Source organism: Odontomachus brunneus, unplaced genomic scaffold, assembly GCF_010583005.1.
Source record: "Odontomachus brunneus isolate Ranch 3 - 2012 unplaced genomic scaffold, Obru_v1 Obru_scaffold_016, whole genome shotgun sequence".
Taxonomy (NCBI): domain Eukaryota; kingdom Metazoa; phylum Arthropoda; class Insecta; order Hymenoptera; family Formicidae; genus Odontomachus; species Odontomachus brunneus.
Window position 1 is genome coordinate 181,058 of NW_022639466.1, and position 25,249 is coordinate 206,306.

At 34.6% G+C, this 25,249-nt stretch overlaps 1 protein-coding gene across 11 annotated transcripts in view; it reads right to left on the reverse strand.

The window, feature by feature from the left end:
* Positions 1-1,735: 1,735 nt before the first annotated feature.
* LOC116841528 (neurobeachin) overlaps positions 1,736-25,249 on the reverse strand; it is a 581,065-nt gene continuing 557,551 nt past the window's right edge. For all 11 annotated transcript variants that reach the window (XM_032809573.1, XM_032809576.1, XM_032809575.1 and 8 more), the window contains 13 exons: positions 18,682-18,794; positions 18,355-18,495; positions 15,449-15,568; positions 15,134-15,286; positions 14,657-14,729; positions 12,856-13,040; positions 11,711-11,888; positions 11,552-11,632; positions 10,367-10,534; positions 9,698-9,961; positions 7,778-7,974; positions 7,552-7,703; positions 1,736-6,925 (listed from right to left, as the gene is read on the reverse strand). In XM_032809573.1, the coding sequence (XP_032665464.1) occupies positions 6,835-6,925; positions 7,552-7,703; positions 7,778-7,974; positions 9,698-9,961; positions 10,367-10,534; positions 11,552-11,632; positions 11,711-11,888; positions 12,856-13,040; positions 14,657-14,729; positions 15,134-15,286; positions 15,449-15,568; positions 18,355-18,495; positions 18,682-18,794 (1,916 nt within the window). In that variant the 3' untranslated portion in view covers positions 1,736-6,834. The remainder of the gene's footprint in view (positions 6,926-7,551; positions 7,704-7,777; positions 7,975-9,697; positions 9,962-10,366; positions 10,535-11,551; positions 11,633-11,710; positions 11,889-12,855; positions 13,041-14,656; positions 14,730-15,133; positions 15,287-15,448; positions 15,569-18,354; positions 18,496-18,681; positions 18,795-25,249) is intronic.

Consider the following 25,249-nt stretch of genomic DNA (forward strand, 5'->3'; position numbering starts at 1 on the left):
ATTGTCGTAAGTTCACAAGATAGCTATTCTGCTTAGGTCCTGTATGAACGTATAGATTTCCTGTAATAACATAACATAACTTTATAATGCAATGTTGTTTTATAAATTATTCGTAAGTATTTCAAATTTAATTTTACTGTCAAACTACTCTTAACTTAACCTTATCTGCTTTTATTTTAAAGTAATACATTAGAAGTAGCCATCTTTACTAGTAGCGATATCACAAATGAATTCAGTAGAAAATTTATAGCGGAGTTCGATCCATCGGAAACAGATGTCTCAACTGTTGAGTCTACTGAATGCAGCCATTGACAAATTACTCAACTGTTGAGTCTGCTGAATGCAGCCATTATATCTGTCTCCAATCTGGAGCATATAGTGCGTCACTCGATGTTTTCAATCGCATATATCTTTGTATGTAATGTATAGAATTTGAACTTTTTTTTATCGATACGTTAAATAATAAAAAAAAAGAAATGAATGAGTGCAAAAAAAACAAATGAATGAGTGCAAAAATTGAGAAATTGAAAATATTCGAAATATTCGGGAGAAAATGAAAAGAAATCATTTTTACCTCGCGAGAAATATGTTTTTCTTTTGGAAATTAATTTCGAGGAGAAAATAACTTTTTTTCAGCGAGCTTGCAAAGGTAATTGAACATACTGTAAGAAAAAAATCATTATTTCGATTATTTAAAAAAAATATATTTTGTCGGCAAGGTGAAATTAGATGGTTTAGAAGTAAAAATATAAATTCATAGAAGAAATAATTTTCATTTTGAAACTGAAACATTTTGATTATGAAACTTCAAGATACATAATCTAAAAGATATCTTTTTGTCTATTTGAAAACAAACTATTTTTAAAAATATCAAGCCATACACCCTAGATAGCACAGATAATTAAAAAAGAATTTAGTCATACGTCACCATTTCTGAGTTCATTTTTAGGTGCAAAAGAATTTTTTTCACTGAACTAAACTCTGAAGAATTCTTTTACATCTGAAAATGAACTCAGAATTGGTAATATACGGCTGAATTCTTTTTGAATTTTTTTTTTAATTCTCTGTACTATCTGGGACGCTTTTATTCACAGACTTTATTTTAAGTCCTTTAAATTTCTATAAAATAACGTCAAAAATTATAAAAAATGTTACAAATCAATTTATTTTCACTTATTAACAATAAATCTAAACTTATAATACACAAAAATTTTTGAATTATTAGAGTAAGATTTTCAATAATTTGTATGTTTCTGGAGCTCTGGGTTTCTGTAGTGCGCCCGTAGACTGACAAATCACGACTATGGGAAATTCCTATTCGACCTTCAGAGCCTGCTATGGTGGGGAATTAATGGAGATACGAAACTCTTTTTACCCCCTACTCTTATTTCTTCCATCTTTATGGCTTGTGAATGCCTAGCGTTGTTATGCACAGCTCGGAAGTAAGTAACCCAGAGCTCCAGTTGAAGATTAATCACTATCAATTTTAAACATTAAAATACTTGTGATCACTATAAGCTGTACTTGAATCACTAAAAATTACTAACAGTATTTTTAATACTAAAAATCAGTAATTAATCGCTAGATTAATGGCAGTAATAAGGATAAAGGAAATCGGAAACGAAGATGTGTTTATATACTTTTACTCAGATTTATATTATTATTAACATGAAGTCTCATGGCACATCAATTTTATCGGTCTCGGTCGCATAAAGAAGAAGTATCGTCTGCAACATCAAATGTACTTTTCATTTATTTGACTACTTATCTTTACAGATTATTCTACCTTATACTAAGATACAACTTTCCCATTATATTACCTCTAATCGAAACATTACAATACCTCTAAGTATAAAATAAGCGATAGAGCTTATGCTGGTATGTAGCAACGACTTAAGTACTTCTACCTAAGTAGTACTTCTTAAAAGTGGCGGGAATAAATCTGTACCGTATCCCATCAACGACAAGGCTACTGCTACTCGTCGGTGATCGTGATTACGGTTTGGCTTTATCGAAAATCATACGAGGCAAGTGTCAAGATCCTCTCGACGGTGTGTCCGACTATCCCGATTATTCGCCGATCGAGCATCAAACCGTTACGGTGCACTATAACATTGCCAGAAAAACAATTAGGCCTCTAAACTACAATTCGCTCATGAACACAACCGAGTCTCTCTCCCCTTCTTCCTCTTCCTCTCCCTCACTTTCTCTCTCTTACTCTCTCATGTTTGTGTCTCTAATTTCAAATAATGAAAATGTGCACCGTAAAAATACGCCGAACCATATCGGTAAGAGGGTCGATCGCGACGGGATGTTATCGGTGTAATAGTGATCCGTAAATTGGAAGAGAGTTCAACCATGAGACGCGGCGGATGGGACGCGCGCGCGTAGTTGGATCGCATCGCTTAAGGTACACAATTACAAACGAGTTGGTGCTTATAAAACATTATATGGTGCAAATGATGTTCAACGATAGGTGCCCGTCGTTGGATCCGCACGCTCGAGGTTGCTCCACTTTACGGCTATGTGTATATTGACTTTCGTGTGTGAATGTGTATGTATTTGATGTAAAAAAAACGATTAATGCGTCGAGACGTAAGCTTTTTGGTTTTGTTATGCTTCTTCTTTCTTTCTATTTCTTCCCCTCTATCTATCTATTTTCCTTTCTTTCATTGTCTCGCGAAAGAATCGAGACCGAAATTTCGATCTGCGATATTCTATTGAGCTTCCCCTTGCTACAGCTTACGATTACCACTGTTCATTCTCCCGCATCACTTTTGAATACCTTTGAGAAGATTAAATCAGATTTAGGTAGATAATACGAGTCTAATAAGTAAAGCGCTTGAGTGTTATCAATGTCACGCGAGTCGCAGCGTCATTTCTTCCGTTTCACGCTCGTGGTTACGCTTATAGACATTAAATTACGTGTCGGTTAATTTAGATGTATTTTTGTTTTCTTACGGACAGCTTGCAGCGTGTGTGAACAAATCGGATAAAACTTTACACAATTACCTATTACCCTCGCGCCATTCTCATAATCGTAATATGAGTAAGTAAAAGTGTTCACTTAACACGCAACATTAAGGACCTTATCGGACGAATATACAAATCTATGCTCCTATATAGATATTCGTTAATATTAAGTACGTTACTGTAGCCCCATAATAGTACAATGATAAGAATATTAATTAATAATGATGACAATAAATCGTAATCGTAATAATAATATAGGCAAACTCTCGTAGCGTTGTACTTAGCGTTATGTAAAATAGTAGCGATATTTTTGTTTTTTTCTTTTTATGTACTGAATGCTCGAGTACGGACAGAAATCGATTTGAGTTAACTTGCTTTATGTATATTAGCAATATGGAGGGAATTCACTAACAACTTGCTCAAAGAGTGCAGCACATTCTCACACATCTATAAACAAATATAAAAATTCTTCTTACACGTCCTCTTCAATCTGATGCATTCTCACCCATTGCGCTGATTGAATAATGCGAAAATGCGTGCCACCTAATCGAAAGCACGTCATACTCCGTGAACATGTGTCATTCGTCGAACGTTATGTCCTGAACATTGTGCCGTCCATCACTGTACCCTACGATTTGACTACTTTTAGCGGTTTGCGAACAATATTGTCAATTTTCTCTCTTTCCCTTTTCTTCCCTGATCTTAGCCCAATTGAACTCGAATGTGAAAAGCGGCAAATGCGGATGGAATGTCGCGTGCTTCTCTCCGTTTTCTTCTTTTCGTTTCACGTATCTCTCATTGTGACGAAAACAAAACGCCGAGATGCGCTGCTATACATCGAGTATGCTCGACGGAAAGTCCATTTCGATGCGCACGTATGAACGGAGCTAGTGATATCGTTGAAAGAACCAAACAATTCTCTTTCGATCTTTGATTTCCTCGCTCCTTTTCTCTCTCTCTCTCTCTCTCTCTCTCTCTCTCTCTCTCTCTCTTTATACACATACACACACACACACACACACTCTCTTCTTTTCTATTCTCTCTCTCGCTCTCTTCCATTTCTTTGACGTCTTCTTTCATTCTTGCTCACATTCTTTCATGCACGAATGAAACGAGATACGAACGATTATGCAGAAGCACGCTCATAACGAGTGGTAAGATACCGTTATTAACACGTTGCATACATAACATTCTTCTATGCACTTAAAAATGATTATACGATTACTGGCGACGATCAGGATCGCGAGTAAGTCGCAACCATTGCACCCGTCGGTGTACAGCGAAAGTCGATCATAATGCTACCGCGATCTCGCAAGCCCGAAATGTGATTTGATCGCTAAAACGACGGCACTATGCATTCACTTTTTTTTTATACATCTACATGTAAATAGTACGGCGTATTTTTTAAGTATATTGATACCTAAAATGCTGAGGATCGCAGATGATTTGCAACGACAGTTATCTTTGACTAGACACACGCGCTGAGGTACCAAAATCTGTGCCCTTGCACTATGGCGCCTTAGATGCTATCGATTTCGATATATGTCTTCTCAAACGTCAGAAACGGCGTTCACAAAGTGGAAAATTTGGCCGCGTTCAAAGCTACCTATCTATTCGTTTCGCACTTTACTCCTCGTCTATTCCCCCATACCTACATCCAAGCACTTCTAGAATAGGAGTCATTCGTCCGCGTATGCGAAGTAAATGATGATTGAGCTGCGCGAATACAAGATTGCGTAATAAATCACGGAGATGCACTTTTAAATTATCACGCCGATCAACTGCGATCCGTAACACATCCGTTTTCAATGAATTATATTTACGCTCTTCCATTGCCATTTTCTCTTACTCACAATTCTCTGTTTTATTTCTTAAACTCTCTCTTATCTTCATTCTCTCTCCTTCCTGCTGTGCCATTCACAATTTTCTCGTTCACAAACTATTTTTTACTATTGCCGTGACAAGTTCGCGAACGCGTCCGTCATCATCGTACGACTAATAAGCAACAAAACACCTCCCTAGATAAGTAATCGTTCGTTACGTAAGATTAACCGAGATGACGATGATACACTATATCGAGAATGCGTACAAACAATCGAATACTTATATGTACCTCGTGTCTCACTCGCGAAACAGGGTGCAGAATAATGATATTAATACTTAGTAGTACTATTACAAGACAGCTATCACACGTTCTACGATGACGTACGAACGAAAATGAAGCTATTAATTCTATCACTTATGCACGATCAAGCATCTTCTTCCCCATCGTTGTTGAATGTCAAGGTAAATTGCTCCTTGTGACACACACACACACACACACATACATACTCTCACTCTCTCTTTCTCCCTCTCTTGTTCGCATACTTACGTTTCTCATGTTTTTTCATCTCACATACTCTACTCTATCGTCGCTCGGTGCATTCTAAGAATCGCCGATGACGCACTCACACACAAACTATCCTCGACGAGTCGCGGAATGTTTATAGGGGTGAATTCGGGATGTTATTTTAGCCTAAATAACTTGCTTTGCTGATTAATATACGTCGCGTGCGAAAATACTAAGAAATATCCTCGCAAAAGTTAAGCTGGACGGCTTTGATAAAAATTAGGATCTTTTCGAAGGACGCGAACATCAGGGTGTAGAAAGTGTAGTAGCAGGGAACTGTTGTTGAAGGCGGTCCTGGAGAACATCGGTGACATGTTGGTAACCGATACATTCGTTAGGACACGACCAGTCATCAGTGATACACAGTGCGTTCGCGTGCATGTAGTTCGAACTGAACGTACAAGGTGCTTAGCCAAAAAGTTCGACGTGAGCGACATTAATACGTCGGCGAAGAATACAATGCAAACCTCTCACAATAATACGTGTCTCTCTCTTCCTCGCTTTCTCTAAATTGAATAAAGCGCGAGTATGTTGGTACGCGTGTATGTGCATGTGCGTATGTATATGTGCTTGTACATAAGTGTGAATGTGTTACATATATGTTGTGTGTGTTGTGTATGTGTGTGTGTTGCGTGCATGTATAATGTGAAGAATATATCCGTATTTACACATTGGACATTAACAGCTAAAATGTCGCGTGGCCAAATCCACGTGCAGTTACAGGCATAAAAATAACGTATGTTCTTGTCGGAGAAGCGATTCCTTGTCCGGTTTCGCGTTGGCGACTATTTTCCCGAATGATGTGCTTCCTCCTCCCGCGCAGCGTGAGGAAAAGTCGCGCGATCAGCAACTATAAATAGTCGCAAACGTAGGTAGATACATCCGAATCTTCATTAATTGACTAGCATTTCGAGCGGTATGCGTGTAGAGTCTACACCTTATGAACTTTCGCGATGGCCGGATGTCTTTACACGCGGCTATCACGCGGAGGTAAACACCCAGGAGCTCTGATTATATCTTATTTCTTATGTACTCCGCTCCGCTCGATTGCTCCTTCACGAAGCACTGCACGCAGCCACGAAAGCGAGTTTATTGCTAAACACTTAAATTCGCAGGTATCTCGATGCTAGGACGAATACATGTCACTCCTTTCATCGCCGTTCATTGCACCTAACCCGAATCCATTTGATATAGCATACTCCGCATATCTCGTGAACTACGGCGGATTCAACGAAAATCCGACGAAGAAAAGCTGGCCCGTACAAACTTCGTATTAATGATACACAGTTACTCCACGAATTCGCGAGTTGACACACGATCAATTGGGAGTCCTTCGAACGAAGCGCTATGTGTCCGTGAGATGCGAGTAAGTTCGTAACAGAGGTTGTCGTAACTGTTTAAAGAGTGCGAGTCTTCTTCGGCATCTCGTGAGAGCTACGCATGCGTTCTTAGGCGAAGAGGAAATCGTAATTTCAGTAACGCTGCTGGAATTCGTGATGCCATCTGTTAAAATCAATATGGAATATCACGATGGACCCATTTGCCAGACCAGCTAGAAGAAACCTGCAAAATGGAACATATTCATGTACTTGTAAACTGTGTATGGTTCAATATTGAAGTAGAAGTCTCAAAATGAAATTTTAATCATGAAATTAAATCATGAAATTAAATCATGAAATTTCATATAAGAAAATACTCTGATAATGAAGAAAATATATTGTTGCCGTTTCGATTAATATCAGAAGCGATAAAACGTTCACCCAATATTCTTATAGAATATGTTGAAATGAAAGAATATGTTCATAAAATGATTTATGATTGATTAAGCAGCCCGAACAGCACAAAACATTCCATGATCATTTTGAATGTGTCCAGGGAATGTTCTAGGTCTTTACAGAAATTTAATATTATAAATTACTGAGAAATTTGCAGTGACTATACATCTTAACAGTATTTCTGCAATTATTTGACCAACGCTTAATCATTCGTTAATCAATTATTGTGAATATAAACTACTGTTTACAACAATATATTAAAACAAATAATGCAAGTCTGGAAAATACACCCGGTACGTATACAACATTCTGATGTACAATTTTATTCTCCAACTAAATTTAAATTATCGTGCCCAACATTCAACGACAACTCTTATATAGCTTATCATTTATGCTCCAATTAATTTTACTAACTTTTGATCATGAGCGAGCGCGAGAGAACGCACGCTACTTTCGCACGCGGGAAACGCGTAGAGTAAAGCAAGGTTGAAGGTTCGCCAAACTTCTACGATGCCCTTATCACCTCCTGTCATCAGATATTCACCATCCCTGCTCAGTAATAGGCACTAAAGATGAACAATAATGTTATGATCGTCGTAGATCACTAAAAGAGAAAAAAGGAGAAATGATAAAAAATTACTTGTAAGTTGTCGTTATGAGACTCGTGACGAAGACGTTTCCCGTTGATGGTGAATGCTGCTATATGTCCACGTTCATAATTTACCACAATAACACCTTCGCGTGACATAGCAATGTTCTCGGGTGACGAAAATCCATTTGGTGCTTCCAGCGATCTCAGGAGGTCGCCGAATGTGGTGTGGACAAGTACTGGACCATCTATAATTGAATAAATCCAATAGTCCTGTAATTGCTTAAGCTTGGGTATTCGATTATCTGAGGTAGCATGTATTTTTATACAGAATATATCTGACGATAACATATAAAACTCTCGTTTATGTATAGACTGGGTCAAATTGAATAAAAAGTTTCTTTACCATTTTGTAAACAACCTCGTAACATTTCAAATTATTAATTAAAGAAGATTAGCGAATGTTCACAATGTGATATAGTGCAAGGTGTAACAGTAAGTACTTGGGTTTGTTGACTAAATCAGAATTGGGAAATAACACTTATTATACGCCGTTATCGTTACTTTTTTTCGATAACGATTGTTACTTTTTTCTGTTTGTAACGGTAATGTCGTTACATTTTTGCAATGACGGTAACGAATTCGACCATTACTTCTATTATTACTTCAATTATCTCTATTAATATTAATATTAATATTAATATTAGATAATGCGCTGGTCTTACGCTGATAGCATGATAACTTAGATATTCTTGATTGGTTACAAATATCTCGATATTCGCTGGAAAATAGTACAGTGAATAATATAGTGGAAAATAGTAGATAATAGTGGTTTTATGATAGCTAAATTTCGACAAAATGAATTTGTGTTTAACGGTCAAAATTTGAAAATGACTTTGCATTCATGGAGCAAACAACCCATATAGTACAAATCTCTAAAAGACTTCTTAAAGAGTTCCAAAAAAGTCCCCAAGTCTTCCAGAACACTTTTAGAATTCTTTAAGAAGTCTTTTAGAGATTTGTGCTATATGGGATACGATCAAAATTTGTTGGATAACGAAATCGAATGACAGCGAAAGGAGAAACCAAACAACGCGGTAGCATCGCGTATGTTGAGTATTATAAAAGAAAATATAGATCGATGTCGATAGTAGGATATGACATGACGCGACACTACGCTAACTTTATCCGGAATGTTCAGGTCTTCTGACATATTTCGTAAAATATCTTGAAAACTAAAGAAGTACTCAAAAATGTAACGACACTTTCCTTATTAATAATTTATATTACGAGCAATACGGTTCTTCATTACACACATGATTTTGAGCCGCACGTCTATATTTGTCGTTGCTAAGATATAAAAAAAAATCCAAGACATGTCTTTTTAGATTGTCTTGCAGAGTTCATTTCACCGTATCCTGCGCATTTATTTATCCTATAGTTTCCTTTCATTCATATTTCAATAATTGTCGTTGTTGTGTTCGTAAAATAATAGAGAATTTTCTTACACAGTTTAATAAATTATATCTGCGTATGCGCATACTCGGACATTAAATCCAGACATCCTATATATCCAAAATGGAAAGAACCTTGCTTATTTTGAACCTATCGCGATTAGTAATATCTTATATTGATCGATAGAGAAATGATAGACAACTGAAAATTTGATAAGTTGTTGGAAAGATCGCCGGTTGGTATTTCAAAGTAGTTTATGTTATCATCAACCGTTAGCATCAACACCACGGAGAAGTGCCTTGAACACTGTGAAATTGAATAAAAAATGCCATTTAATATTTTCTCCCAATATTTTAAAGAGCATATTTCTGAACAGTGACGACTTAGAAAATTGTATCTATGGGATATAGATAATCCTTCAATTTAACTGAAACCCTAGAATCCACATAAAAATAAGCAAAGTTCTTTGATATCAATTTTTCTTTTTATTTCTACATGTGTACTCGTAATACGTACAATACGATCCCGAGACAACCAAACCCAACTCGGCGGATATGACGACAGCTGTTACAGCCTGTTCGTGACCAGTGAGAGTCGCACGAGGTGCCGGAGCTTCACCCTCACCGACGATTGTCTGCGTCCTGGCGTTCCAATGCCACAGAAGGACAGTGCAGTCCGCACTTCCGGATGCGATGTAGCAGTCGGAAGTAATGTTGCACTCGCTACGCGATAAGCAAGTGACGACGCCGTAGTGACCGAAGACAATCTGGACAATTTTTGCTGCAAAAATTTTCCTGTCTTGTAGATATAAGATTGACATTCGATCATTGCTTATCGAAATTTGCGATTGATTGTGAATCAAGATTCCTAGACAGACACATTTCGATATTTTGATGCCATGAAATTATGCGAATTTAATTGTCTTGATTAAAAATATAGCATAATAAAATAAGGATTGAAATGTTCGTGAAACTTTGGAATCAGACAAAGGAGAATCCACGCGGCTCAAACCCGGAAACCAAATCTAATATTCATGAATACCGCGAAAGTCTCAAATATCGAATGAAATAATATTTCTTAAAATAATATATTTGAATGTATTGTTAAACATGTGCTATTATAAGTACAACACAAAATATACATTGAGTGTGTACATGTTATGCATCTCTATCTAAATTGATTTACCTGTTTCGGTGGAGAACACACGGAAGCTGTTGTCCCAAAATCCGCAAGCTACCAAAAACCGACTATCCACGGTGGTGACGAAGCAGTTGCTGCGAATTTTAAGTTTCTGGCTGAAATTGTCCCCCAGATGTCGACGTAACGTCGGATTCGAGCTATTTGCTGCTTGAGCTAAGAACATAGGAAATAGTAGTAGTAGTCCTGTCAATATTAACTATATGATTTCTATATCCAGATACCTAAATTCTATGGTGCTATTCAAATTCGAGAATAATATCTAAATAATACTCATCTGCCATCCGTTATTCATTCTTCTAGTAAGTGATTTCGTACTAATTAATTTTGTCATTTGATTTTCTAAGTTAATTTTACAAGGAAACCCATAGTGTTCTCTTCTAATTTTGATGGGTTTGTAACATGTTAAAATTCAGACTAAATTACAGAATAAATATTTATACGTAAGCAAGCTTAGTGGATAAAACACTCTTTGACATTTTTTTTTCTTTCTAAATAAATAATACGTCCAAACTATAAAAGATAAACAAATTTTTTAAACAAAAGTTTTATTATTTTATATTTATTTCTTTATTATGATATTTAAAAACTTTTTGAATGGTGTACACGATATCTAAAAAGTCAATTATTTGATTAACTTTCAATTTGGTATATATTTTTGACACACACACACACACACACACACACATATATATATATATATATATATATTCTTAACAAAATTATATAGGACGCAACATAGCGGTTTCGAGAAAAATAAAAAAATTATGTAAGTTACAGCAAGTTAAAAGCAAAAATACGATTTTCTTAAAAAATTTAGCTTTTAATATTTATTATAAAAAAATGGTTAACTGTATTAAAAAAATCCTACGTTACATACTAGATAGTCTTGTTAAGAATAAGTATGTTATATTAGAAATTCAAGGGACAATTTGTTTTCAAGATATCGTGTACATTAATCACAGTACACTGTTTCAGCGAAGGAACTTCGTTCGAAATATTTTATAATTATTTTTTAATATTTCTTAAACCATTTTCACAAAATTTTTATCAAATTATTTACTAAACTTTCTAAATGAAGAAAATTGTTTAACATCGATCAATGTTTGCATACTAAAAATATTATCTTGAAAAAAAATGTCGTTTATAATCGACACGCATACGTATACTCACAGAGAACGGGATCCATGGACAATGGTTGATTGGCAGCCTGCGCTTGAGGTGTATCCGCATAACTTGGTGATTGCACGGAGGCTATGGAAGGTTTAAATTACAATGACCGTGAGATGACAGGAATCGACACGAGTGTCGAAACATATAAACATTACTCACCTGCGTAATTAGTATTCCATCGATTAACAGCAAACTGCTGCCCAGTAGTTACCGTCACAACCGATGGCAGTGGCAGTTGAGGATAGGTGTTGGCCGAGATATGACAGATCGGTGAATTAGACGGGAATTTGATGGTCATGCACACGTCGTCCGGGATGCTCGAGAACATCATTGGTGTCTGAAAATATATACAAGTATGAACTTTTTAAAATCGTATAGAGCCATTTCTGTAACTATATATAAATACACGTACAATATCAGTCAAAAGTATGAGATCGCTGGTAAAAATGTTTATCCGTTTATCAGCAATCTTAAACTTTTAACCGGTACTGTATAATGATGTGACAGTACTGTCAAAATATTGGTTCGGTTTTCAAAATAAATATATAGTGTCATATACAATTAATGCAGACAACATTAATGCAGATAACACTGATTAATAGGTATTAATCCTGATTTAAATGTTTTAATATTTAATATTTGATATTTATTTGACTGTATAAGAGAGAGAGAGAGAGAGGGAGAGAGAGAGAGAGAGAGAGAGAGAGAGAGAGAGAGACCGGGGTTAAAATTAGCTACTGGGATAAATTGGCAAAATCGATTATTTCCATTGTTCTTTAACAGATTTCACAATTAAGTAACCAGAGATTTCAAAGTCATTTTTAACATGTTTAAAAATCTTGCCTGCTTAATTCTGTAATTTATTAGAAAATAGTAGAATAGAATTTCGAATGTGTTTTTTTATGTATTCTTTTGTGCATAGAATTTTAAAATGAATTCATTATTTCTCCATCACTTACAGTTTTTCGTGACGATCATCTGAGATCTAATACATTGTACATGAGACATTTCACGTAATTCGCAATTTAATTTAATTTTTTTTATGTTCATCACTTTTTTTATGTTCATCACTATCAATGTCAAGTATAACATAAAAATTCCATAAAAAGTTTTTCCAATCAAGCTATATATGTTTATAGAAATTCTGTAAGATTAACGACTTTGTTTATTTTATACGATTTTTCTCCAATTAGGCACAAGATATGATAAAAATTGACACATTTTCTACAAGAGATATACTACAAACTAAATATAACTAAAATTCACTAATTTCAACATTAAAATATATTAAGATAATCTCTAACCAAGTGCATCGCTGAACTCCTCGGAGGATGCGGTTCCATCAAGAGTTGCGACGGCGTTTGCCCGAAATTCTTAATTTGATTCTCGACAGCTTCCCTTATCATGGGATCAGTGATCGTATCGAGCTCCACGCTACCCTCGTACGTCAGATAATAAAAAACGTTGGTTGCGCGTATGGCTTCCGGGCCTGTTGGAAAAACAAGATAATATCAAAATGTTTTATTTATACGCACACACACACACACATACACACACACGCGATCATTTTAATTTATTATTTTCTCTATTACAATCTTATGATTTGTTTCTTGCATTGTCGTTGCGATGCATTCTCCGGGAACGATTCCGAGAGCTCGCACCGATTGCTTTTGGCCGGTATTTCCGGTGGTTGACTCCGCTTTCGTGCTACCCACCGTTCTTGTAAACGTGTTGCGTATTACGGGTGGGACACATTGTCGCGACTGACACACGTGCCTAATTGGTTAGGACATAAGCCGAGAAGGAGAGAGAGGAAGAGCTAACTAAAAACTAATTCTTTCCATACGCGCGAGCTCGAATACCACCGCGCATCCCTCGCTCCTCGTCCCAGTGTCGAGGCAGCATCTTCGAGGAAGCGCCGGATATAGAGGCGCCATCGGCAATTACCATCGGTAGAAATTTAATTTCACTCGACTGCCTCTGTCTCAACACCCGGTGCAACCTTGGGCACCCGCGAGCGGCGCCTGACATTGTGCGAATACTATCTGTTCAATTCACAAGTTACTGCGCGAACCTGACGTAGACGATTTCGCGTGAACCATCGAATGATATGAAAAACGTATCTCAATAAAGTTTTATCAAGAGCTTTTTCTCTGCGCGATGTTATTACAAATACTAGAAGCAGCTAATCAAAGTATACAATATAAATTAAAAGCCGTTAATATAAAAAAGATAGGTGAGAGTAATCGTAATTTCTGTTGTGCAATTTACTACAAATAATTGTAATAGAGATGAACTTTCCATCTCTCGAACAAGTCATATATCTTTATGAAATTGCAGAATAATAATTGCGATCGGTTCTTACTTGCTTTTCTGTAAAATAATTGTATATCACAGATATTTTTCACGTAGAAAATTGGTATTAAATAATATAGTATATTAACAGTATAGTTTATAAAACTTATATTACACGACTGAGATAGACTTATACTGAAGCAAAAATTTATATATAAATTTATATATAAATAAATAGTTTTTATCAGATATATTATGTAAAATGATCAAAAGCGGATTTATATAAAACTAATGATGTTGAAGAGCATCAAGTTCTTAACGGAAAGGATCGTCAATTTAATGTAAAATTTCTGATTGTCTATTAACATTAACAGTGGAGCCTCAATTGTTACAATTTCTCAAAAATAGTTGCAATCTTTAAAATTCCTCACTTTGAAAATTTCCTATCTCTTAGAAAACTGCCACAAAAATGAATATTTTCGCTTTTTTATATAAATGAAGCGATTAAATAAAACAAACAAAACAAACACATTGTTAGAATAGAGTTTAAAGTTGAATCTAAGTTTAAATTACTATTGAAAAACCGGCCCTTACACTTTCTTCAAATTTTTTTACATTATATGTATATGCCAGTCGGGCAAGATTATTATGATATTTTATCGTTTAATAAATGTTTATATATTTGAGAAAAATTCTCTGCGTGTTAATATCCAGTGTATGAAAAAATACTTTCATCTATCTTTCATTATATATAATTCTTACGCAACGAATGCTCTTCATTATCGTAATCAATTTTATAAGTGATCTCACCCTTTTGTTTGTAGCCGAATATCAGGTCGATCCATTGATGTAATTGACAAGATACAAATTCGGACTCGAGAGCCTGAAGAGAGAATTGATTAGCTTCGGTTATTGTTATGCAAATATACTCTCTTAACATGAATCAGTGAAACATCACTGAAAATAGTGAATATACACTGATTTGCACACGGAAAAAAAAGATTTACTAATATATGGACAACTAAAAATATTAACTGCAAGAGCAAATACATATATTAGCAAATCTTTTAGCTATCACAACTAACTTTGCTATGAAAGCAAGAAAATTTGCTCCTGCAATTAATATTTTTAGTTGTCAATATATTAGCAAATCTTTTTTTTCCGTGCAGTTATAAGTGTTACACTGAAAGTGCTCAGTGCTATACTTATAACTGATATCAGTGATTATTCATTGATTCACTTTAAGAGAGTACTATCTTGGAAGAAAGTAAGGTAAACCGAACATACCATTCGATTTATACGTATAAACTCTTCAGGAGATGAAGCCCATGGTGGTAATTCAACGTCACCGACTACGCTACCATCTTCCTGCCTACCCAGATGATAGCGATTGCTATTTACCAGCATTTCCGGCAGAAAGAAGAACTCCGGAATGAGTTCCTGTTAATAAGAAATAGAATTTACGGTAGCCGCTAATCCCGAGTACATCAAATATTGCGTACGATCGAGAATTTATTCAGCGACGATAACAATGGCGACGTGGTTACACGCCGTGGCTCGGCTTAAATGTAAATTCTAGTATCTTAATTAAACGCAACGAACCTTGACGTCAGACGTATCGCGTTGGCAGTTCTTCCACGAGAGAGCGATAGATGAGAATAGCCTGTTGGGGTGGTCGAATTTACCACCTTGTAACGCCAAGAACATAGTCGTCATCGGTTCCTGTAAGAAGCATTTGTTTATAAGCAATATTTTAGAAAAACTCTAGACTAGTTCTCCGCCACTGGAACATGTAAATCCCCCGGCAGAGTGCCGGTAATATGAACTCGGGTGTGAAGGAACGAAAGAGTGTGGAAAAGGCGTGATTCTAAATGACTACTTAAAGGCCACTTTATACGCAAGAGCTTTCTTTTAGAACTCAATCGTTCTCGGTCAGACATCTGTTTCGCTTGACAGACGAACGAACACTAATAAAAAGCTACAATCGATTCATCTTCATGCCGCGAAATAAGAATGTAAACGTACACAAAACCATAAAGTCGATTTTTGTGATTCACCTACAATCATAGTATATATTACATATTAGGTCTATTCTTTTATGGTAAGTCCTCAAAGCCTAACGCTATAATTGGATTGTTCACGTATAAAGCGGCAGCAACGATTGTAGACCAATAAATTATGATGCGATATTTTAGCGTATAAACCATACACGCAAAAAATAATTTAATAATATCAGCTAAATCGCGATATAGTTGATTCAAACTTAGTCAAAAGGCTAATCGTTCAGCTGTCACTGCTAAGAATTGGCTTTGATAGCTAAAATGCATTCGTTATTAAATATACAAATATATTAGGTGACATTATTAAAATGCACATTATTTGAAGTAGCTAAGAAAATGACAGTTATTCCTAAATTTCTTATCGTATGCATATATTAAAGAAGTTTGCCGCATAGCTACAATCATTTGCTAGAGTCATTTGTTTCTAGCAGCCAATATTTCTCGCTGTAGCGCCTAAGTTTAAACAGCGAATAAATTTAGCTTCGGTAATATCGACATTAGCTGGCTCTATTTCAGTGACACATCTTATCTGCCACAGCTATTTTTTAGCTTTGGAAGCTAGTTTTTTTTGCGTGTAGACATAATATACTCTGCATACAGTCAGAAAAGTGAAGCCAATATGTACATCAGCTCCTCTGTTCTCTGTCTCTTTCTGCACAGACAAAGTGTGCAATAAGATTTAAGTAAGACTTTTGTTTTCCAGTCCAGTCAGGGTGCTGTTGCGCTCTATAATATTATGGAAACGAGAAATGGATGCGCGCAATAAAAAAGTGACAAAATAGGAAGAAAATTATAGCTCCTCTATTCTCGTTCTCTTTCTAGATGTTGGCTTCACTCAATTAAATGACAGAACAAAGAGTTCGGAGTCTATGTATACCATGTCTATGAATGCACTGCACTGATAGAAAAATATAGTTGTTTTCGGCGTCAACTATACTTTTTTGATTTTAAGAAAAAAAAAAAAAAAAAACTAGAAAAACCATTTCTCTAATAATAGTTACTAAAATAATAGTTTTTCTAACTATTTTTGTGGTTAAAATCACAAAAAAGTATAGTTGACGTCAAAGACAACTATATTTTTCTCTTTAGTGTGGAATATTGCGCGAATAAACAATTAAAGGCGCGCCGTGCTGTTGTTTTGTATTTAAATACGTGCGATAACGTAAGCACCACAAACACGTTTTAAAACCATTTAAGCGTTACTTAAGACTGATTACATAAATCTATGATACGATAATAGAGACTGTCACGATGACTGGCGCACCGGCGGTAGATGAAGTCGTAATCGACAATAAGAAGATAATCGGGAATTTACATACAGCGATATAGAACGTACTCTCGCGCCGGCCGTATTATCTATTTCATTCCACGGAGAACAAAAGAAGATAAAGACGATTTCCAGTTAGAGCCTGCGAATTTCGAGTGAAGAAGGAAATGCGGTAGAAAATAAATGTGCATATTTTACGAGAAGGTGAGCGTCGTTGGCATACGAGGGCGTTCCGACGCCTCCAAATTAGCGTGCACGCAGTACTAAAAGTGTCGCTTAAATTTATGGCGCGGACTGGACACGTTTCGTAAACGGAGAAAACAAAAATCAGCGGATAGGAAGCTAATTATATGGCCGTGAATAGACGAAAATCCGGCTCCATGTTCTTGTGTTTCATTTGGCTTTTTATCATTTATAAAAATCGTAACGACACGAGGACCAATTAAGCGGATGGCAAAGCGAATGATAAACTCCCGAAATGTCGAGGCGATCGTAAAACGTCGTGTCAGATTAATACAGATACAAACACGTTGCCTTTTCGTATGTTTAGTACGAAATTTTATAAATTTTATAAAAATGTGTTACTTTGTTTTACCATATTTAGCGAAAAACATAATTATGTATATGTAGAAATCTTCCTACAAGCTTTTCAAATATTTGAAGCATCTAAATTTAGTTGTAAACATATGGCAACGCTCATTGAAACTTCTGAGCAGAGTAAACACACTTTCGATATGTATAAGCTGCAGAACTTTTGTATTAGACAAATATTTATTCTGATAGCGCGAGATGTCAATTTAGAAATTTTTTTAACGTTTTCGTTATATATTAAGTACACGGAAAAAAAGGTTTGGTTGAATTAACCAAATATCTGGTCGAATATGAACGATCCAGAAATTTCGATTGAAGTAATCTGAATTTTGTTTAAGTTAATAAGATTTTTGAGAGAAATGATGAGATAAACAGAATTCGAGTTACTTCAATCGGAATTTCTGGATTGTTCATATTCGACCAGATATTTAGTTAATTCAACCAAACCTTTTTAAAGTATAATACTTTATTTTTCTGAATATTTTTTCATATTTACTTTTTAGATGATCAAAGACACCAAATTATACAGAAGACACGTCACTTTCAGGATATGTTAGGGTTACTGTAGTAGAAAATAGTAGGATACTTACTACGCGTATCATCCAGTTTAAGACAAAAGCCGCGGTGGAATAATGCGTGCCATAATGGAAAGGTGGTATTGTGTCGTGCTCCCAACTCTGGAAGCGCTCCTCGAAGTAAACTCTTCTGTTTGGGTTTAATGCGCCGATCGGCTGTGTAACACATAAAAGGTTTATTAATTATTTCGCGTGAAAAATTGATGATAATATTTAAAACATTGATATTTAACTTTGATATTTAATGTGCATGACATGTATGAAAGGAGATCGATAGAATGTTTCTTATCGCTACATGAGATACGCGCGTAAATTTGCAAAAACATGTTGAAATTCTCGCACCTTTGATAAATCTCGATAGTTGCTCGGTAAACTGAGATCAAGTTCCTTCGTTTCGTAGTTCGTTAAAACCCAAGGAAACACCGGATACTGATTTAAGTCGTTGTATGTGCGACCTGTAATAAGATACAAATTCATTTTTTCGATTGATTTATTAATACTAGGGCTATAAATTATATTTGAAGCTTCAGACATATATATATTATATTCGGACAATGAAATTTCGAAATGTAATTATTCGAACGTTCTAATTAGAAATTTATCCTATAATCCTGATCAGGTTCATTCTATTCAGTTGCCCGATTTACACAAAGTAATGCTATCAGATCGTGATAGGCGTATAATGCAATGTAACAATCAGCACTTTATCAATAATGATTATTCATAATTAGAATCTTATTAATAACTAGAATCCGACTGGAGATCAGATAACTGATTAGACTCAACCTGACCAGAGTCATGAGATAAATTTTTAGTAGGCAATATTCGAAAGTTCAAGAATTAAAAAATAGCCCAATTAGAAATTTATCTCATACTCCTGATAAGATTCATCTTAATTAATAAATAATAAAATTTACCACAATTCTCTTATCCAAGTATTCTGCTGTCTTGTGAATAATCACCTATCTTTTTTATTGACTACACGAAAAAAAAGATTTGCTAAAATATATGAACAACTAAAAATATTAACTGCAGAAGCAAATTTTCTTGCTTTCATAGCAAAGTTATTTAGTTGTAATAGCTAAAAGATTTGTTAATATATATATTAGCAGTTAATATATATATCCTGCAGTTAATATTTTTAGTTGTCCATATATTAGCAAATATTTTTTTCCATGTATGACTTCATATATTGCTTGAATTCATGATCGAACAGGAATTGATGATGATAACAAACTCTAACGATATAGCTTATTCTTATAAATCATCAGAAACATACGAGCATAAAGTGAAAATACCATATATTAATAATCAAATATCAGGTTCTCAAAAATCATTAAATAAAATGATAATTTTTTTATTTTTCATAGAAAATAATCTTTCTCTCTGATACAGATATTTTCTGTATAATATTTTTTAAAATTTAGTATTCTTATCTGCTTGACTTTAATTTGTTTCGCTAAAACATTTTTAATACAAAATATTATTTTTTCTAATAGAGAACATTTTATAATAAAAATTATTTTATTACATTGAAGAAAACAATTATTATTATTAAATTATTTGATAAATAAATATTATTATTTAAAGTGGTATTTTTCAAAGATTTTTTTTAGATTCACTAATCCAATTTTTTAACTTGGATTTCATTGAATTTGTTTCAAGCCAATTTATTGTTTGAATTACCTATTATAATGTTTACTTGAAAATCGAAAAATAATCATGAAGTCACTGGTTCATTAATTTACATTGTATCAATTGTATATCGGTTGTTGTTGCGTTTTTTTCGATGTTTGTAAATAAATATGTCAACGTTCTGTGAACATTATAAGAATATTTTATACGAAGTTTAGTCGCAAAATTACTACCAGAATCATTGAGATAGATGCCTACCGTTCGATCTTCGAAATCAAGCAACTGGCAACTGCGTCTAAGAAATGAGATAGTAATTGTGGCCGGCCGTAGCTCGAAACTGAATTACGGAAGAAACATATGAAATGTGACAATCGTTAGTTATCAGTATTCTTTTTTACCAAACATTAACCTTTGAACCATTCATTCAATTATTATATTTGTTTAAGTTCAATAAAATGTATAAAATATTTTTTTTTCTGGATATATATAAAGATTTGACTAATGCTGCAATTCTAAATAGAATCGTAAGTCTCGTAACTTGTTCTCGTAAAATTCGCCAGAACTTATGACTAGATTTACAAATCTATGCAATATCATATGTCGTACAATTACTCGTAAATATCTACGATTTCATGTAATTTACGATATTTACAAATGATTGACGACATATGATATTGCATAGACTTGTAAATCTATTCTATAAGTTCTGACGAATTTTACGAGAACAAGTTACGAGACTTACGATTCTGCTTAGAATTGCAGCATAAGATTTGACGTGATAAGGTCTTATTACGTAGTGTTAAAATAACTTCTTAGATAATACTAAATCTGATAATCAATTCAGAATAATGGAATAAATTTCTAAATAAGAAATTAATATATTAGGATCCTAAAGTGACTCTATGAGAGAGATAAATTTATGATGAATTTTTCTATTTAAGTACTGGTGGCATATTGGCGTAATTACAACCTAGTTATTATAACCTTACAAAAGTTTCTCTTACTCTTATTGTGAATTCTCACTATACTTTTATCAGATATATCATACTTAGGATTACTTTATATTTACCAAATAATTGTACAATATTAGACGTTAAAATTTCTAGTCGGGAGAAGTGTTGTATCTTTAGTAATGATACTTAAAGTGATACTAATTACATAGAATTCTGTTGTACTCAATAAAATTTGTTTTATTAAGAGTTTCAATATTTCAAATCTTCGAATAAAGTCCGAAGCTTCAAATATATCGAATAATTCTAATCGATATGTTTCGTATGGTTGATTAATATTGCTACAAGAATGCAAAGATCCCTTCAAAAAAGCTAACGCTATGAACATTTGCGGCTTGTCTCTCCTTGTATGATTTAAATTATCGCTTGACATCTTAAGCTAAGAAAAAAGGACGAGGAAGAGAGAAAAAACATAAGTGCTTAAATTAAATTCCTTGTCCCGAGAATAGACTAGAAGATTGCGGTTTGGCTTTTAATGCGGGTAATCGTCGGCCTACTTTCTCTTTTTATCTTTCTTCCTTCTTTTTTCTCCTTTTTTTCTTACTGACCCTGCATCTCAGCCACGGTCACTCCTCTGCATCTCGCACCCCCGCTGTTAACTAAGAGCGATGAAAGCAGCCACGAGATCGCGCCCTTCTCGTGATTCTATTTTTACGAAAAACGCGCCGTGTGGCTCAATGGGGCGCGGCGCGCCGTTTAGTAAGCGCATAACTCAGAGCGTGACGGCTAATCGCTCCTGAAATTGTCACTCCCAGAGGTCTCACTCGTGCCCGCCCTCCCCGTGCCCGCGGAATCCTATCCCAAAATGCATTAGTGACGGCAGCGCGGTCCCAAGGCTGAGTTCTAATCTCTTTCCTTGTCGCTAATTAAAGCACGTCAGCGAGTTTGTCACTCGGCGCCCTCGTGACGGATACACGTGTGTTACCGTCCTCCCCCGATCCGTTACTTCGTTTCCTTTTGTTGTGCCATCCGTCCGGCGAAATATCGCGCGAAATTTTCTCGCTCCAGCTCGCTAGTCGGTCGATAGGAACAACTGAACGGCGATAAAATGGATCGAAGAGGTCGACTTGTTGGTTATTCGCCTAAGCGTATTTCGTTGTCTGTATCAAAGTAGAAATTCGAGACACAGAAAAGCGACTTTTGGAAAGATACGAAGGCGCTCATTATTACCGCACATACGACAATTCTTTTTATATTTCGACGCACAACAGCCATTTGTCAGCGAGCTATGACGTCGCGAACTGACGGGAACGTGCCTCGGCTTGGGTCGTCTTCAAGAAGTTCGCCGGATACTTAATTCCAACGACGAAAAAAGACGAGATGCAACGGCAAAGTCGTGCCGCGCCGGCCGCCGCATAAGTCCGTCCCGCCGTCGCTACAATACGCCCGTAAATCGTGGATGCCGCACGAGCGACGGCCGGATGTAAATAATAGCGAGACCACGTTATGCATCAAAGTGATTATTAATGGTAGCGTCGGCGTGAGCGAGCGCTCGAGAAACGCGCCATGACAGCGGAATGTCCGCGACACACGCACCCTTTCGCTCCTCTCGTCGTCAGATTCAGATTTTACCCTTGTTTTCGCCGCTAAACCTTCACCATCCCCGTCCAGAGAAAATTTAAAGAACAATGTGGAATATAATCATGTCGAGTATGGTTATATTGCATTTTAAACATATTTTTTCTTGAAATCCGTATAATGTAACGCATAATTTAATGAGAACAATTATAAACAAAGGTAGAATGTAGCAAGTAGGGAGGTAATAACTAGCTAATCAATTAAAAATTGAGTTAAAAAGTTAATAACTTTTAACTTAACTTGGTTATTTTAAAATGTATCAACTTCAATTTGTAAACTTTTTTATACAAATTAAAATAATTCATTAATATTAAAATGATTCTGGGTTGTATACACACAGAAAAATATGTATACTATTTAATAATCCCCTCGAAATTATGCAACTTTTGTACGTAATATAGTTATTACACACAACGTATAATTTACAAGTTATCAGATAATATATATATATATATATATATATATATATATATATATATATAACGGATGACCTGATAACTTGTAAATTATGCGTTGTATGGAAAATTATTACATACAAAAGTTGCATGAAAGGAGTCATTAAATAGTATACGTATTTTTTTTATAAATGGAAACTTTTCAGCAATTTAAAGGTTAACTTAAATTTTTTATATATGAAACTACTCTATTTGTTTTATATAAAGATTCTTTGTCATATCCTGCATATAAAGTAAAAGTTAATACTTTTATGCATATAATGAAACGAATAAATTGGTTGATGTAAAGAAAACGTGCGCGTATAATTGTTTAAAAGAAAGAGATACATTGCATATTACGCATTTTTCCTTTAACTTATTGTTTTAGATACTCAATCCTATTTGAAGTGTTCAAAATGATAACATCGAGTATTAATGCTCTAAAATGATTAGATATGGAAAATATTGTTTTTCGAATTTCATTTGTATGTATTGTAGAACAAGTTCTTTTTATACGCTCTTTCATATCTTCTTTTTAAGGTAAGATTATCTCCTAAATTATTCAATTTTTAATCATACTATTCTCGTAACTTTTTACGCAAAATATTACAAGGAATCTATTTACGTAAAATAAGTAGTTTCATATAAAAAATCAAAGTTAATCTTCAAATTTCCGAAACGTTTTCACTTATAAAAAAAAAGATACATATACTATCTAATGACTCCCTCATCATGCAATTTTTCTATGTAACAATTTTTTCTTACAACATAGAGTTTACAAATTATTTAGGTGATCTATTTTAGGTGCCTCTCCCCTCTTACTAAATACATAGCGATATTTCTTATAGAAAATTAAATTAGAAAGCCCTGAAGCATTTCTTCTACTATGCTTAATAAAGTAGTTATTTTTAAATAAATTTCAGCTAATCAACGCCGTCTTTTAAATGAATTGATATATTTGTGAGCTTCGCGCCTGATAGTGTATGTAAGCGTTTCGCCGTTGTTCTGCCACACTTTCACGCCGCTAAATAGCTTGCACGGGCTCATAAGCATGCGCCCGTCTAAAGGATGGCGCTGAATAGCTAGAATTTATTTAAAAATAACTGCTTTATTAAGCATAATAGAAAAAATTGATTCAAGATATTCTGATTTAATTTTAGTAAATCTTTACATTAGAGGACTCACTTATTACGATCTTGACCTTGATATTGATTATTAAAGTTCTATCCCTGATTAACGCGCAAAAAGTTTTAGTTGCCCTTTGTTTATTAAAAAGATATTAACAAAATAATTTTTATAAATAGAATGTAATTTTTGCACACAGTTAAAATTACGTTAAAATATGATAAGCAGTACATGCATATATCTCTTTTTACAGCATAACTTAAAATCAAAGAAAATTGATGATCTTTTCTATATAATTATTTTAAATTTACCTTTTTTAATTTAGTTTTTGTTTATAAAATTTAAATTTAACTAGGTTAATTTTATAGGTCATTAACTTTAAACTCTTAACTTAGTTAAAAAAATTGTAACGCACTCAACTCCGAAAATAAATTTTATTAGATTTAAAATTGCACCTAAACATCGTAATTACAGGCGTTGCTTTCTGAACGAATAATTCGGTTGGCTGGTAGCTCGTTCGGCCGGTCGCTTTATCGTTCTGTCGCTGCGTTCTCGGTAATAATTCACCGCAAAGCAGGACCAGCCTAGATACGATCGAAAACGAAGGCGACGACCTGTTGGCAACTACCTGGGACGAAAGGTTCGTGGTTCGACATATATAAGACAAGTTATATGCATCCCGGGAAAATAAATACTATATACAATAAATACTATATATCTGCATATTGTCAATACAAATTTACTGCGCTCGTATTTGTTGCAAAACATCCTTTTTTATATCGAAACTAAAAATCTGAACGGTAACAACGTGTAAGATATTATAAGATCCGAAACAGAACTATAACAGCTTGATCGAAAAGTATTACTGTCATGACAAAAAAGACCATGTAAAAAAACTGGAAAGATGTATTGTATGAAATGTAGGGCTACCTATTGCGGTAAAAGTGATGTGCTAAAAGGTTATTTTTACCAAACGGTTTTAATAGTTACTATTACTTCAAAATAACTAGTTGTTTAAACAGTTATTCGGTTAAACGGTTTCTAATAATCAGTATTTGCTTTTAGATAAAGTTAGATAAATATAAATAAAAAATATATATAATTAAATAAATATAGATTATCATCTCT